The sequence below is a fragment of the Halichoerus grypus genome, chromosome 6 (assembly GCF_964656455.1).
Source record: "Halichoerus grypus chromosome 6, mHalGry1.hap1.1, whole genome shotgun sequence".
NCBI classification, from domain to species: Eukaryota; Metazoa; Chordata; class Mammalia; order Carnivora; family Phocidae; genus Halichoerus; species Halichoerus grypus.
The window spans coordinates 66,663,004-66,679,386 of record NC_135717.1 but is presented as its reverse complement, the minus strand read 5'-3'; the positions used below and the strand labels follow the sequence as shown (position 1 = coordinate 66,679,386).

Here is a 16,383-nt window from a genome sequence, read left to right as displayed (position 1 = left end):
TAATAAGAAATTATGTAACTGGCATCAAGGGTTTGGGAATAAATGCAACTGACTGGGAAAGCCAGAGGAGGGGGGAACCACAGAGCAAAAACAAGATCTGAGGGATAATGGGCAAAATGCAGGTCCAGTTTGGGCAGGTATCAGATGGCCAAAGGGCCGCTTTCCAAGGGAGCCATGCGGGGTGTGGTGGCAACAGCTGATGCCAAGTAAAGCCTGGGCCCCCGGTGCCCATAGGGGTCAACCAGAGATGAGGTGCGGACTGCAGCAAGTGCTGACAGGGCTAGCCCGACCTCAGGGCCAAAATTCCGGCTTCCTCATGCCTCCCAAGCTAACCAGGGCTGGGCTCCAGGGAATAGACGCCAGAACCAGACTTCAGACCTGGCGAAATAATCACCATGATAATGAATACCACTTATGAAGTTCTTACTTTGTACTGAGCATGGGTTTATGTGATTCAAATGCATAACCTGTATGAAGCCAAGCTGCCTCGTGGTCCAGTCCTGACATGGAAATGCAGTCAGACCCAAAAGCCTGGCGACCAAATAGCAATTGAAAGTAACTTTAATCCTCGTTGCACCCTTTCTTGAAAACAGCACAATCGTGCACTGTTAAACTTCTTTAAAATCCTCTTATCTTTTTTTATACTCAGTATATCTGTCTCACCCTAAAGTTGCTCCTAAAATAACCCCCTCCATTCCAACTTTTCCAAACTCTATTCAAAACAGGGTGGAAACTCTTCCCTCTCTCCACCTTCCTCCTTTCCTTCCCCACATGTTGTTTCTTTCTCTCCCACAAGGAATCCTCTGCCTTTCTGGTGTGAATTCTCCCTGCCTGTGCTTCTCCAGTTTTTCCTCTCACACAGTCCATGCTTGGATCCGTAGAAGGCTCAGGGAACAGTCAGACAAAATGGGAAGAGGAGAGCAGGGGAGGATCAAAGGATGTAAAGACAGGAAGAAGCTGTGAATACAGGTGTTTAAACATTTTTTCAAGGTCTCTATTCTCTCACTTATCTTCACAAGAAGCCTCAGAGTCAGGTGATCCTCTTAAACTTATGAGAAGATCGGGTTTAGCAGTTCAGTAACCCAACCAGTAAGTGGAAGAGTCAGGATACAAATCCAAATCCAAGGAGCTATGACCTCAAAACCCAGCCCCTTGACTACTGTTTGCCTTTCCTAGAAAGCAGCTGACCTGCATAAGGCAAGCATCTAGTTCCCTGCTCGGATAGTCTGGGTTCACAGCTAGATTTCTATTTCACCTCTTCCTGGATTTAAAAAATATCAACAACAGAATCTACTGGAGGAGAGACCAAGGAGCAGTATAAAAGCAAGGCAGGCTGGCCTTGTGAGATAGGCATTAGCTGGGCTTGTTGGAGCTAGCAATCTATGTTTCTCCAACTTCCTGAACAACATAGACAGAGAACTCAGGCAGTAGATTATCTATACATCCCATTTGCTTGTGGAACTCAAGCTTTTCATGGAGCATCAGGCCCTCCCTCATCCAGGGCCCAGAAAAGCTGACAGGTAACTGACATTCATTATAATGATATGGCTATAATAAAAAATTAATATAGTAATAAATATTGTCTATTCAAATGATCTAGGCTGTTGGAAGACTTTAATGCTCTATTTATAAAACAATGGAATCGATGAGGGAATTCATGAATTCTTTTGAATCATCGTCTTCTTGGGGGAAGGAAGGAGAAAATACATTATGTAAAGGGAAATTATTAATAATTTTTTTAAAAAACATTAAGGGATTATGTAATTTACCAAAAAAATTATTAGAATGTTTTGTTTTGATTAAAGAACCAATTTAAAGCTTGGAAAGCAGAATTGAAAGAAAAAATAGGTCCAGCTGAGAATAGAGAAGTATCAATATCAGGCTCCCTTGGCGTCAAGACTGGGACTGCTCTTGTTTATTGATTTTGTAAGGACACAAAGGAGCAAAATCTCCACATTTATAGCTCATACTCAATACTCAAGAGTGACAGAAGGTTATAGGGATGGAGGTGGACAACTAAAATGTGTGCGTGTGAAAAAAGAGGGGTGGGTGAAAGTCTGTGTTAAGTATGTATTTAGAAGGGGAGCCTGGGTGGCTCAGTTAGTTAAGCGTCTGCGTTTCCGCTCAGGTCATGATCCCAGGGTCCTGGGATTGAGACCCACATCTCAAAGGGCCTCCCTCTCCCTCTGCCCCTCTCCCTGCTTGTGCACTCTCTCTCTATCTGACAAATAAAATCTTTTTTTTTAAAGTATATATTTAGAAGAAATAGTCTAAGCTTCATATCTGCTTTAGCAGCTTTCATATGACAGTAAGATGAGGTATAAGCAAATAAATTAATAAAAACATTGAATTGTAGATCAAGAGTTAAAAGTTGCAAGCTAGAAAAGGGATTTAAGTGTGAGTTACAATACCGAGACATCTAAGCCATGTGTTACAGTAACCAAGGAGCACTGGCTACTCTGTTCTTCCTGCTCATTATTTTTCCACTATTTGTTCTTTCTGCAGAGAAAGAATGAGAATATAAGTTAAATAAATGTGTTCATAGGGGTGTGTGTGTGTGTGCATAAAATTGCCTAACAATCTTATATTGACCTATGTTCCCATGGTCACATCCAGGACCTTGTCGATAATCAAGACAACTTTATCTGTAGAATCTTAAACTCCAGAGAATCCATTCTCAAACTTTAACATCCTATTTTTCAACTTCTTCCTGAGCTTCAATTCCACTAACACTGTTTTCTCACTTAACAGAGATCTCCCTTTCTAATTCTTCCAGACGGTCTCCCAGATTATCAGTAGCCTTCTGTTTGCACTTCCCTTCCAGCCCAGCTCGTACTACATGGCTATTCAAATGAACTGCAGTCCTACAACCTATTTCCTCCATCTAACACCTCAGTTATCGAGCAAAATACTCAGCAATGCTGTTAAAAGATGAACTGAGGCTTGATTCAAACCAGGCAGTGCCAAACTGAAAGTGGTTAGAAGCGCTCCACCACCAGGAGCTAGGGGAAGGTTTTTAATAAAGAAGATACAGAAGCAAAGCAAGGAAAGTATTTGATTGGCTATAGTGTAAGCAGTTGCCTTATGGGGGAGAGCCTAGTTGACTATTTGTAATTGATTGGCCTCAGGTTTCATTTTCTTAGATTCAAGTGTGTTGACTCTGGGTTAGATTTTGGTTTGCTTACATAGGCCATCAAAGCTTTAGAGCCACCTTGTCTAATGGCCTCCTTGTTTAATTACTTTAACAATACAAAACTCCCAAGGCAGGAGCTCCCGCAAACAGCCCTCTTTCCCTTACTCAGAAGAGTATTTCCTTCCTTGAATCTCAGAAGACTGATCATGTCTTATTCCCTTTGCTTCTCTACAATTTTGCCCCTTGTTGGTGAACTTCACAATTTAGGACATTACTCTGGATGCAGTATGAATGATTGGTTGGGGGCCAGGCAAGAGAGGGTGTAAGGACAGTGGGAAACTGTTGTAGGCTTTACAGGGGTGGTGACAATGGCAATAGAGAGAAGCAAATGACTTTGGAGTAAGTGTAGGCAGTTAAATCGCAAAGATATGATAATTGTTGGATGGAGTGCAGGGGAGATGAGGTGGGAGTGGGTGTGACGTGAGGAGATTTCTGACTTGAGCAACCAAGTGGTGATATCTTCACTGATCCAGGAGAATACTGAGGGGGAGGGGTATTACAGGTTTAGATAGAAACCTTTAGATAGAAAAAAAAAAAATAGAAATTTCACCTGTAACATATTAAGTTCAAGACAGTTCTGACACTGCCTTGTGGAGATGTCTAAGAAGCACTGGATATGAAGTGTGCTCTCCAGAAGAAGGTTCTGAGGTAGAGACATAAATTGAGAAGATGGCTCCATATAAATGATATTTGAAGGCAGGTAGTGAAAGAAACCCTTTAGGGAGAGAAAACAGAATGAAGACAGAAGAGGAATTTGTTCTAAGGAACTCTAACAAGTTATGGATGGGAGGAGGAGAAAGAGCCATCACTGAAGAGGGAGAAGATGAGGACACATGGGTACAAGGACAGTGTGCTATAAGAAGCCAATGGCATAGGTCATTTCAAAGAGGACAAGGTGATCAGTTATATCAAACACTGTAAGGAGTCAAATAAGATGAGTCAGAAGTGTCTATTGTTCTTTGCAAGATGAAAGTTTTTGATGACCTCAAGAGGGCTGTTTCAGTGGAGAGATGAATGCAGAAGCCAACCTGGAGTGAGTTGAACAGAATTTAAGACTGGAGACAGTGAGTCCAGACAACTCTTTAAAGAAGTCTGGCTAGGGGTGCCTGGGTGGCTCAATCGGTTAAGCATCTACTCTTGATTTCTGCTCAGGTCACTATCTCAGGGTGGTGAGATCGAGCCCCACATAGGACTCCACACTGAGCATGGAGCCTGCTTAAGATTCTCTCTCTCCCTCTGCGCCTCCCCCCTCTCTTTCTCTCTCAATAACAATTTAAGAAAAATAAAGAAATCTGGCTATGAAGAGAAGAAAAGGAATCAGAGTGGTGGTGGGGGCAGAGGGGTGGGGAGGTTAAGATGTGGAGACATGGTTTAAATGATGATGGGAAGGAATCAGTAGAAGGGAGAGGTTAAAGATAAAGTAAGAAGGAGGGGGTACATGGTAGTAAAATGTCCTAGAGAAGGAGACTGGATAGAGAATACAAGTGGCATGGTAGACCTTAGGTAGAAGGAAAGAGACATCCATTATGACTGGAAGGAAGAAGGAAAAGGTGTGCTAAGAAGGAGGTAAAGTTGCAGATTTGGTTGGAGTAGTTCCTATCTGATGACTTCTATCAAGTTTATGAAGGAGCCCTTCCAGGTTATCTGTTGAGAATGGGAGCTGTAAGGAAGAGTTGGAGATTGGAGAAAAATGAAGAAGACTTGAAATAGGCCTGACAAGGGTTAGAAAGTGACATACTTAGAGACATATTTAGATTGCTGAGCAGCGATGAAAATCTAGTAGAGGTTGGATTTATATTGTATTCATTTGCCTGTTATACTTACTGCCTCCAAGAGGGTTCCGTTATTGGTGGGGGGCATGGTGAAGACAGAGCTGCACTTATGCACAGTTACAGTTTTGCCAGATGGATGTCATGAGGAGGTTTAAGACACTAGTAAGAGAATGCCAATGAAAAGATGGACTGTGGAATCTAAACCGGTTCTGGAGGAAGAGAAGACAGGAGATGGTTAGAGAAAAAAATATACAGGCTAATGGACTAGAGATCACAAAGAGGACAAACAAGTAGGAGCTGTTCAATGGCCAAATCACAGGAGAAGAAACAGTGGTCAGAGAGTTTGGAGGTGGCACTGTTGAGAGTGATGAAAAATAAGGACCAGGCTGTGACCCTGGAAGCGGAGGGCTGAAGGGTGGTGAAGACCATGGACAATGAGGAGGTCGAGGACCTGAGAAGGCAGACATCCTTCAGTACCTCAGTTTGATCAGGGTTTTCTCATCTACAACATTCCAAATGTTTTATGTTTTTCCTTTCTTATTTCAATCATTAATCCACCTGGACGTGATGTTTATGTTATGATGGGAGATTACCATCTTTATTTTCTTCTATTTGGATAACCAGCTAAACTTGGGCCATTTGTTGAACAGTTTAACCCCCCAAATGTCCCTTCAACTCATTCTGGCCGCACTATCCCTAGGTCTTGCTATATTCAGTCCTCATCACCTCTGGCCTGAAGGACTGCAAGGATCCTTCAGTTTCTTTTCTCTATAGTCCATATTCTTCACGGTGCCGTGAAAGTTATCTTTCTAAAATACAAACGTGACCATGCCACTCTCCTGATTAAAGTGCTTAAATAACTCCTTTTTATTACCTAGAGAATAAAAGCCCAACCCCTAAGCCCGCCATATTTAAGATGTTTCACAACATTTCTCTTTACAACATCTCTTTGCTTGTCAAGTCATCCTTCTTTTCTGTCACTATCAACATTTGTACCCAATTGCTACTGTGTAGAAAATATACGACTCAAATTAAATTTTCAAATCCTTTGTCAGAACTACTCATTGGAATCATAATTGATAGATTTTTAAAGTTCTAATTCATTTCTTTGACACTTATTTGGTATCTACTATGTATTAGGCATGATACAGTATTATAAGTTTCAGAGTTTACAATCTAAAGAAGGACAGAAAACATTAATCCAAATAACTGTTTAAAAGGGAAGATAGGGGCGCCTGGCTGTCTCAGTTGGAAGAGCATGCAACTCTTGATCTCAGGGTCATGAGTTTGAGCCCCACGTTGCGTGTAGAGATTACTTAAGTAAATAAAAAAATAAAACTTTAAAAAAATAAAATAAATAAAAGGGGAGATATAAGGATAGTAATAGGCATTTGAGTAAACTGCTGAGTTCTGATGAGGGAGAAATAGCATCTTATTTGATGGAAATCAGTGAAGGCTTTGAGGAAAAGTTAACTGGGTCATGAAAGATGGATAAAATTTAGAAAGTCAGAGAAGAGGATGAGAGAGCCTTTTAGGAAGAGGGATGGCATCAATGAGGGCAAAAGAAGTGGGGCAGTGTGTGACCTTGGAGTACAAGATACAGCAAGAGAAAGATGAATGGCTAGAAAGGCAAACTGAGGTCAGAGCACAAAAATCCTTCAAAGGACGAGTTAACAGACTGGGCTATAGTTATTTAGCACTGGGAGTCAATGCAGTTAGGGAATTGACATAATTAGGTTGTGACATGATCAGGTAGGCTGGAATACAGAGAAATTAAATCTAAGGGGGCACACTAATCGTCTAGGCATAGTATGCAGTTGGGTTGGCCTGGAGGCAGAAAAGCCAGAAAGAATGCAAGAGAAATTGCAACACTGAATCCATAGCAGTTAGATGACCAAAGAAAGGAGGCAGAAACAGGTCTAGCTCGGCTCCAGAAAATAAAAAGGTAAGCATTTCATGAGAAATCCCTGCGTCTGGTTAAGTACCATTTATATTTGCATTTGCCTAAATGGAATTTCTCGTACCTTTTTTTTTTTTGGTGACTTTTAAAAACATTTAATATTGAGAATTGTTTTCAAAGCCTAACTTTATGCCTTGAGGTTAATTTAATTAATTAATTTATATTTGTTTCCCTTTTCATCCTCCTCTTTTACATGTGACAGCTTCTGCTGGATATGGTTGGGTCCCCAGACGAGGAACTCCAGGAAGCTGCCGCTGGTTGTATATCCAACATACGCAGACTGGCTCTTGCTATAGAGAAGGCAAGATACACTTGAAATGTGAATAGACGTTACCAGCTACCAAATTTTGCATGACAGAGAACCTGGCAGTCCCATGGCCAGGAAGCCTAGATCAGGAAGCATTTATTAGCAAATGCTTCACAAACAGATAAATGTCTGGATGAAAACACAGGAATTAAAAATGCAAAGGGTGTTATTCATTCACAAATTGCATAGATATTTGTGTCCTATTTAATATTTTAGGGATATGCCATGTAATGAAATGTAAAGCCAAAAAATTTGTGATAATTTTCCAGGAATTTGAGAACATATGTATACAGTACATATATCTATTTCAGTGATACTTTTGTATTTGTGATGATTTTAATAAAAGATATGGCCTTCCTGGTGTGCAGTTCAACAGTCATTCCTGCATGTCTTTAGAATTTCCCTTCTGTTAAACCTATCTCACTGCCCTGTCATCATGGTTTTGTCTGTTTGATCACTTGCAACCCACGGGAGAGCTCTAAGGAGACGTGCTGATTTCACGAACTGTTATTAAATAGAATTTAGAGTCAAGCCGTGGGACCTAGAGAGATCATCCTGAGGTCATTCCAGATTTCTCCTAAATACTATCAAACATCAGAGAAGATAATGTGTGACTGTCACTGTACCAGATAATGCAAATCACAAAAACATAAGCAATAAGTGGGATTTTTACTTTCAGACTTACAAAGCATAAACAATTATATGTTTTATTTCCCTCACAGGACTGACCAACATTTTTATTGAAGAATTAATTTATGCTGCTGTAAGGATAATATTACTTCACATAAAATTGCTTTGAATTTCTGAACTCGCTTTTAGCACACAAAGTACTTTTTTAAAAGTGGCCACAAAAGATTAATAGCATTTTATCAGGTTATGGAAACATTAGAGGCCACTTAAAAGAATCACATATGTAACCTCGGTGTGCTAAAATGTTTGGGAACTAACTGTCCCAAGCATCCAGTACTAGTCAGGAAAAGAGCTTTGTATGCATCAGCTCCATAAACTGACAATCTCGGGTAATTCTTTGAAGAGCAGGCTAGGCGATTTTATTAAAAAATACTAAGTACTGTCTATGTTTGTCATAATTTGGAGAAGATCATAAACTTAATTGAATTAAATGTAAATAATTTGTATGAAATGAAAAGCCTGTACAGGATGAAAATTATACTAGTGATAGATTCTCTGATAAAAAGATAAAGACATTTCTGAGGATTTCAAGGTTTTGTAAAACACCAATTCATCTTCCTTGCTTTTGAGAGGAGGTTATAAAAGAAGATAATAAGAACAAGGCAATGGTATTAATGCTAAGAACTGAATTTAAATGATAGTGTAAATCCTTTAACTTTCAACATGTTCTAATGTTAAAATTACTGTTTCACCGTGGTTCATGAACATTAAAAATACATCTTAGAAATCATGGATTATGACAGCTATAGAAAATGAACAAACATTATTTTTATATTTTTATTAAAGGAAGCTTTTACCACTGTCTTAAGATTTCAAGATATTCTTGGAATTAGGGGGTCCTAGGAGCCACGGGAAGCAGCAGGTAGAAAACAGCACAGAAAGAATTGGAAGAGTAATTGGAAGTGAAGGACTGTTCTTTACAATAGGCTTCATAGAAAGAAGCTGGGGTTTTCATTTTTTATGGTTAATAAATGCATAAAAGGAAAGCAAAAGTGTCATTTGAGAAGAAACTAAGCACTTGGAAACAGATCAAGGAAATTAACATGAAAATCATCTTGTATGTTCCTAAGAATTTTTTTAAATTCTTAAACTCCAGAAAGGTAGTATTTTTAGGTACTGCAAAGGAGAACCTGAAGTTAAGGGTCAATTTTTGGCTGTGTGTGTGTGTGTGTGTGTGTGTGTGTGTGTGTGTGTGTGTGTGAAATGACATCACAGAAAACTCTGCTCTTACTAGAAAAATGTCAAAGACAGTGGAAGTATTAAGAAGGGCACGTGATGTGATGAGCACTGGGTGTTATATGCAACTGCTGAATTACTGAACACTACATCTGAAACTAATGATGTACTATATTTTGGCTAACTGAATCTTGGGGGGGGGCAGGAAAGACAGTGAAAGCACCCAGAGCTATCCATGAACAAGCATGAGGACAGCCACACCATCTCTTTGTTACTACATGCTACGATGGCACTCATCTTTTATTTTTTTCATTAGTTTTTGGTGAGATTTTGTGTGTTATAATTTATTTTCTGCTATTTAAAGCTGGCAACCTTAATTCCTTATAAGTTTTCAGCAACAGTTCTTTTTTAGGATTTGTCCTTCCCTAGGACATCCTGCGACTCCAATATACTCTTGGTGATAGCCGGTTATTTCAGTCTGAAAGGAGTTTAAGGTGGAAAGTATTTTAAGTAGATATTCTTTGATCTTCCACTGTCTTCAGTTTGCAGGGCTTCCTTTTAGAAATCCTTGCCATGATCATTCTGCTGTTCATAGTGAATGTCCTTTTGCTACTATCAGGATGACTTGCACTAAAAATAACTTGTTTCTTTTTAAGACCTTGCTAGATTCTGACCGTTAACAGAAGGTTGGTTTTCTTAGGGGATGGCATTGCAAATCCTGTTATTTTGATAGATTTTGGTATTATCACTACGCCTCTCTAAGGCATTTGCCTGGAATTAAGAGACTATGATCCAAAACACTCAGAAAATTTATTTCCATTTAGGAAAATGAGAATCTCAGTTGTTGATAAACAGACAACCGAGATCATTGAGTAAATCTTTTCTTTTTTTCTTTGACCTAATGGGATTAGCTTTAAAAGATAATTTCACAGTCCAAATAATTCAAGATGTTTAATTTCATTCCATGGAAAACTTGGGAATGGAATAGGCTATGTTTATTCCTATAATTCAGTGAAAACAATAAGGAAACCCACTTATTTAAGAATCTCACTGCCTCAAATGCACTAAATGCCCACCCAAAGAACACTTTCTCATGTACCCAAATGTAGAAGGTAGAATTCTGTCCCTTAATCAGACTGGAGGAGAAAGAGAACCAAATTGTACATAATGCTAATATATGCAGGCACTGTATTATATAATTCCTACTTGTGATCTTATTTAAAATACAGAAGAATTGGCAAAACAGATACTCTCATATCATACTAAGGTCTATCTAAATGGGCACAGTCATTCTGCAAGAGCAATTTGGCAATGCACACCAAAAGCTTTATAATTTTGTGTGCCTTTTAGATGGTGCCCAGTTATTCTACAAGAGTATTTACCACATCATTGTTTATAATGTTACAAATGTTAGGAAAAAATTTGGTTAATTCAATTATGGTCCAACCACACAATGAAAACATGTTGTAGAATACTAGCTAGTGACATAGAAAGCCTTTTGTAAAATATTGTTAAATTGGATAGCAGGTTCTGAAGCAGTATATACACAATGGGGGCACATTTTTAGAAAATTATATGCATGTAGCTAGTCACAATGAAAGAAGACACAACTTAAAGACACTAAGCTGTGATTAAACAAATGATTATATCTGAATGGTACAATAAGAATGGTTTTTGTTTTCTCTTTGCTCATCTATGTTCTCTAGTCTGTTCACAAAGAACATGAATTACTTTTTTTTTCAATAAAAACACTCCCAATGAATTTCACTTTTTTATTATTTGGAAACTTCAAAGGCAGACATTCTTCCTAATACTAACTTTAAAAGAGAGATCCTCAGTTAACAAATGGGCTACACAAACCATAGATAAAATAATTGAGCAGGGTTTGTTTTTTGTTTTTGTTTTTTGTTTTTTGATGAAATGAGAATTGTAGCTTCAACATCTAAACCACTATCAAAATATTTTTCATCTGCAAAATGCACATTTGCAATAACTTTCAACTACAGCTAATTAACAATACCACATAATTGAAACACACTGGGGTGGCCCACAGTAAATTCTGAACATTTTATTTGGTTTTTGTAAATTAAGCAGATGAATTCTATTTCCCAAGCATATAGGAAGCAGACAAATGAAATAACTCAAAAGGTCATTGATAGATTGCTTCATAAAACGTTGTCTTGAAAAGAATGATTTTGATTCATTCATTTGTTTACTCCATTATAGATACCTAAGACAAACAATATTGTAATTTACTAATATATTTTGCCTGTATGAATCTAATAGAAATACAGTCCCAACAAAATTATGCCTACCAACAAGTAAATACAGTAGACTACCATAGACTTCTCATCTCTCATTTTGTGTGCTATTCTTTCATGCTCTAATTGTTAGATTAATTTCCTTGCCCTCTAGCAATTGTTTTCCTTTTTTCTCTGCATTCAAATCTCTATGTCTCCAGTTTCTGTTCCCATTTTCTCTGACAAATGGTTATTACACTTTCTGCCTCTTGAAAAGTTTTATGCTTTAATTTCTATAAATGCAAGATATAAAGTTAGTATTTCAATATGTTTTTGATGCACAACTGTCATGGCTGACTTGAAATCATGTAACAGATGGAATCCTTATAAATCCATTATTTTCAAATTTTCAAGTAAAATAATTTATTCTTTATTTGCATCTGTCAAGACCAAAGGGAGCTTTTCTTTCTTCAGTTCATGCCACTCTGATTTATTAGTTGATAAAAAGACATCCTTTGTAAATTACATAATTGGCTCATGATGTTCAGAGTTAAGATTTGTCATTAGTTTAGATTTATGTCCCAATTTATTTTAATGATTGAAAGGTATATTAGTGTATATCATATGGTTCATATAGGCTTAATCTATAGCTGGTTGGCTTGCTCATAGAGAATGACTATATATCAAAAAATGGAGTTCAGATAAAGAGTGTGTATAGTTAAATGCAAATCCTTTTTCACTATTGGAAAGAAAACTGACCTTTTCTAGTAGCTATGTTACATTAGAAATTATAAACCTCAGTGTTCACAAGGTTAGACAAGTAACATAAATGAGTGGAGAGAGCAAGATATGTTGTTGTTTTTGAGATATTGACATGACGTGGGTGGGGGGATGGGGACATCGGTGATGGGGATTAAGGAGTGCACCTGTCATGATGAGCACCAGGTGATATGTAGAGGTGTTGAATCACTATATTGTACACCTGAAACTAATATAACACAGTATGCTAACTACACTGGAATTAAAATTAAAACAATAAAAAATAAAATAAGAGCAACACAATTGGCAACTGACCTCTAGCCTACACATCTGGGAGACAAAGGGACTGGTGGAGACTAGAGAACTAGAGAGTGCAGACAAATTACTACTCATCTCTAGCCAGTTGTTGCTAAATCTTACAACTTCTCAAGAGAAATTCAGATTTTTACAGGCACCCTCCCAAATTTTAAATATTGGCTATCGTATCAGTCTGTTAGGGCTGCCATAACAGAATACCACAGTGGCTTAAACAGCAGACATTTATTTTCTCACAGTTCTAGAGGCTAGAAGTCCAAGATCAAGCTGCCAGCAGGTTGGTTTCTGATGAGGCCTTTCTTTCTGGCTTGCAGACAGATGCCTTCTTGCTGTGTCCTCATATGGCCTTTCCTCTGTGTGCATGCAAAGAGAGACCAGTCTCTGGTGTCTCTTCCTCTTCTTATAAGGACCCTAGTCCAATGGGATCAGGCCCCTCCCTTCTGACCTCATTTAACCTTAGTTACTTCCTTAAAAAGCGATCTCCAAATTTTGAGATTGGAGGTTAAGGGCTTTGACATATGAATTTTTATGAGACACTCTGTAATAGCAAACATGCAGAAAAATCAAAATGATTCTGTGAACCAGATACGGTTCACAAGTCTGCAACATCATAATCTTTATCTATTGGAATGAGAGCTTATTTGATTAAATCCTAACAGTTGCATCCCCTAAAGATGCCTGGAGCTAATCAATAGAAAACCAAAGAAACTAATTTGTGCAAAAGGGCACATGTCAAAACTATCTTGGTCTATGTAGATTTATATTATGATAGCACTACAAAATGCAGTACTAAAGAGGCTGACTTCCTCAAATTCAGAAAGAAGCTTGGAAAAATTGTGCTGAAGATGTAGATTATCATAATGGTAAGTGTAGGGTCATAGAATAGCAGCGCTGGAGACATCTTTAGGGCCAAATCACTTGCCCTTAATCAGGCAAGTATCAAAGCTACTCAGGACAGAAGGCTATTTTCCTCCAGAGGTTCTCTAGGAATAGATTCTTTCCATTCTCCCTCAGACAGATTGGACTAACCAGATTATGAAGGTAAAAAGAGTCCTGAAAATTACTTTGAGGAATCTGAGCTTAACCCTACAGGCCACTGTTCCTCAGGCCTCCTGCTTACGACAGTCTGGGGTACCTGTTAACAATGCAAAAGTCTGGGCCCCACCCCAACCTACTGATGCAGAATCTTTGGGAAACCCAGAATCTGCAAACTCCCCAGACTGTAGTCACTGCGTTTTGAGCATAGAAAAAAATATCTACACAAGGGTTTCTTAAAAGTTAATCCGGTAGGGGTATAGTGAATAGATTATAGGAGAGGAAATGAAACAAATAAACATGGGATCCAGTTTAAAGATGCAGAGGGCCAAGACTAGGGAATAGGAATAGATAGGAAAAAATAAAACAAGAGGAAATCAGAGAGGGAGACAAACCATAAGAGACTCTTAATCATAGGAAACAAACAGGGTTGCTGGAGGTGGGGGAATGGGGTAACTGGGTGATGGACATTAAGGAGGGCACATGATATAATGAGTGTTGGGTATTATATAAGACTGATGAATCACTGACCTCTACCTCTGAAACTAATAATACATTATATGTTAATTAATTGAATTTAAATTAAAAAAACAAGCAAACAAAAAAAAGGAATAGAAAGGAACAAGTATGAGAAAAAACGTTAAGAAAAAATTGGCAGAACTGATAAAGTCTTAAAAGTAACAAATACTGCTGGTCTCTTATATGTTAGAGAATGAATCCACGATCATGAAATGAACTCTACTTCTGTTATACTAGGAAGAGCCCTGGTATACCTCCAGAGCAGTGCTGTCCCATAGCAATAAAAGACAAGCCACTCTGTATTTTAAATTTTTTGCTCAACATCACTAACCATCAGGCAAATGCAAATCAAAACCACAATGAGATATCAGCTCACACCTGTCAGAATAGCTAGTTTCAAAAAGAAAACACATATTGGTGAGAATGTGAAGGGAACCATCATGTGCTGTTTGGTGGAAATAAAAACTGGAAAAGTGTATGGAGTTTTCTCAAAAAATTAGAACTATCACATGATCCATTAATCCCCCTTCTGAGTATTTATCTGAAGAAAACAAAAACACTAATTCAAAAAGATAAATAACCCCCCATGTTCATTTCAGCATTATTTATAATAGCCAAGATATGGAAGCAAGCTAAGTTGTCCATTGATGGAGGAATAGATAAAGAAAATGGTGTGTGTGTGTGTGTGTGTGTGTGTGTAATGGAATACTATTCAGCCATTAAAAAAACAGTGAAATCTTGCCATTTGTGACAATATGGATGGACCTTGAGGTCATTATGCTAAGTGAAGCAAGACAGATGGAGAAAGACAAATACCATATGCTCTCACTTATATGTGGACTCTAAACAACAAAACAAAAACCCAAGCTCATAGATAGAGAACAGACTGGTGGTTCCCAGAAGCGGAGGGTAGGGTGTGGGTGAAATGGGTGAAGGGAGTCAAAAAGCACAGACTTTCAGCTGTAAAATGAGTCATGAGAATGTGATGTACAACATAGTAGCTATAGTTAAAAATACTGTATTGCATATTTGAAAGTTAAGAGAAAAGATCTTAAAAGTTTTCATAACAAGAAAAACTTTTTTGTAACCATGTATGGTGACGGATGTTAACTAGACTTATTGAGGTGGTCATTTCACAATTTATACAAATATTGGATCATTATGTTGTACACCTGAGACTAATGAATGTATGTCAATTATATCTCAATTAAAAAGTAACAAATGCAGGGATGCCGGGCTGGCTCAGTCAGAAGAGCATGTCTCTTGATCTCAGGGTGGTGAGTTTGTGTCCCACATAAGGTGTAGAGATTACTTAAATAAACAAACTTTTAAAAAAAGTAAATACATAAATACATAAATAAAATTTCTGGTAGCCCTATTTAAAAATATTAAAACAGGTGAAATTAAGTTTAATATGTTTAACCCAATGCATCCAAAATATTCTCATTTAAACATTTAATCAATATAAAAATTGAGATACATTATTTTCTTTTTCACTATATCTTTGAAGTCAATGTGTATTTTACACTTAAAGCACAGTTCAATTCAGACCAGCCACAACTCAAGGGCTCACTAGTCCCATATAGCCAGGGGGTACCATGTTGGATAAGTCTTAGTCTATCCACTTGGTTAAGCTAAAGGGTTTCTTTCATCAATACTGTTGCTTTAATTTATATGTTTTCATTATTTCTTTGGGTTATGTCAGATCATCAGCCATCATGTCTGAATGCTTCTTTCCCTCCTGATGGATCTCTCAGAGTCATCGCTCTTTCTACTGGCATGATGACTTTTTAAATTCAAAATTGTATGAATTTCAATGCAATTCATCTAGAAGGCTATAGTCAGCATTATATTTGGGGTACAATTATTTTTTTTAAAAGATTTTATTTGAGAGAGAGCATGTGTGGGGGTGGACAGAGGGGCAGAGGAAGAGGGAGAAGCAGACTTCTTGCTCAGGGATCGATGCGGGACTTGATCCCAGGACCCTGGGATCATGACCTGAGCCGAAATCAAGAATCAAGAGTTGGACGCTTAACCAACTGAGCCACCCAGACGCCCCTGGTACAGTAAATTTTAAATGTTTTTTATTGTAAAATATACATGACATAAAATGTACCAGTGTAGCCATTTTCAATGTGCAGTTCAGTGACATTAAATTCGTTCACGTTGTTGCATAACCATCACCACCATCCATCTCCAGAACCCCAAACTGAAACTGTGCCTCCATTAAACAGTAACTCCTCTTTCTACTCCCTCCCCCAGCCCCTGGGAATCGCCATTCTACTTTCTGTCTCTATGAATTTGACAGCTCTACAAATGTCATATAAGTGGAATCACACAGTATTTGGTCTGCTGTGTTTGTTTTATTTCACTCAGCATGTCTTCAAGGTTTATCCATGTTGTAGCATGTGTCAGAA

The 16,383-nt window shown here is 38.0% G+C and overlaps 1 protein-coding gene and 1 long non-coding RNA gene across 8 annotated transcripts in view; one reads left to right on the top strand and one right to left on the bottom strand.

Moving 5' to 3' along the window:
- Positions 1–7,589, top strand: part of ODAD2 (outer dynein arm docking complex subunit 2) — a 185,866-nt gene extending 178,277 nt beyond the window's left edge. For all 6 annotated transcript variants that reach the window (XM_036088826.2, XM_036088828.2, XM_036088829.2 and 3 more), the window contains one exon: positions 7,128–7,589. In XM_036088826.2, coding sequence (XP_035944719.1) covers positions 7,128–7,241 — 114 coding nt within the window. In that variant the 3' untranslated portion in view covers positions 7,242–7,589. The remainder of the gene's footprint in view (positions 1–7,127) is intronic.
- Positions 1–16,383, bottom strand: part of LOC118533522 (uncharacterized) — a 203,494-nt gene that overhangs the window by 122,994 nt on the left and 64,117 nt on the right. The gene's annotated exons all lie outside the window — the stretch shown is intronic.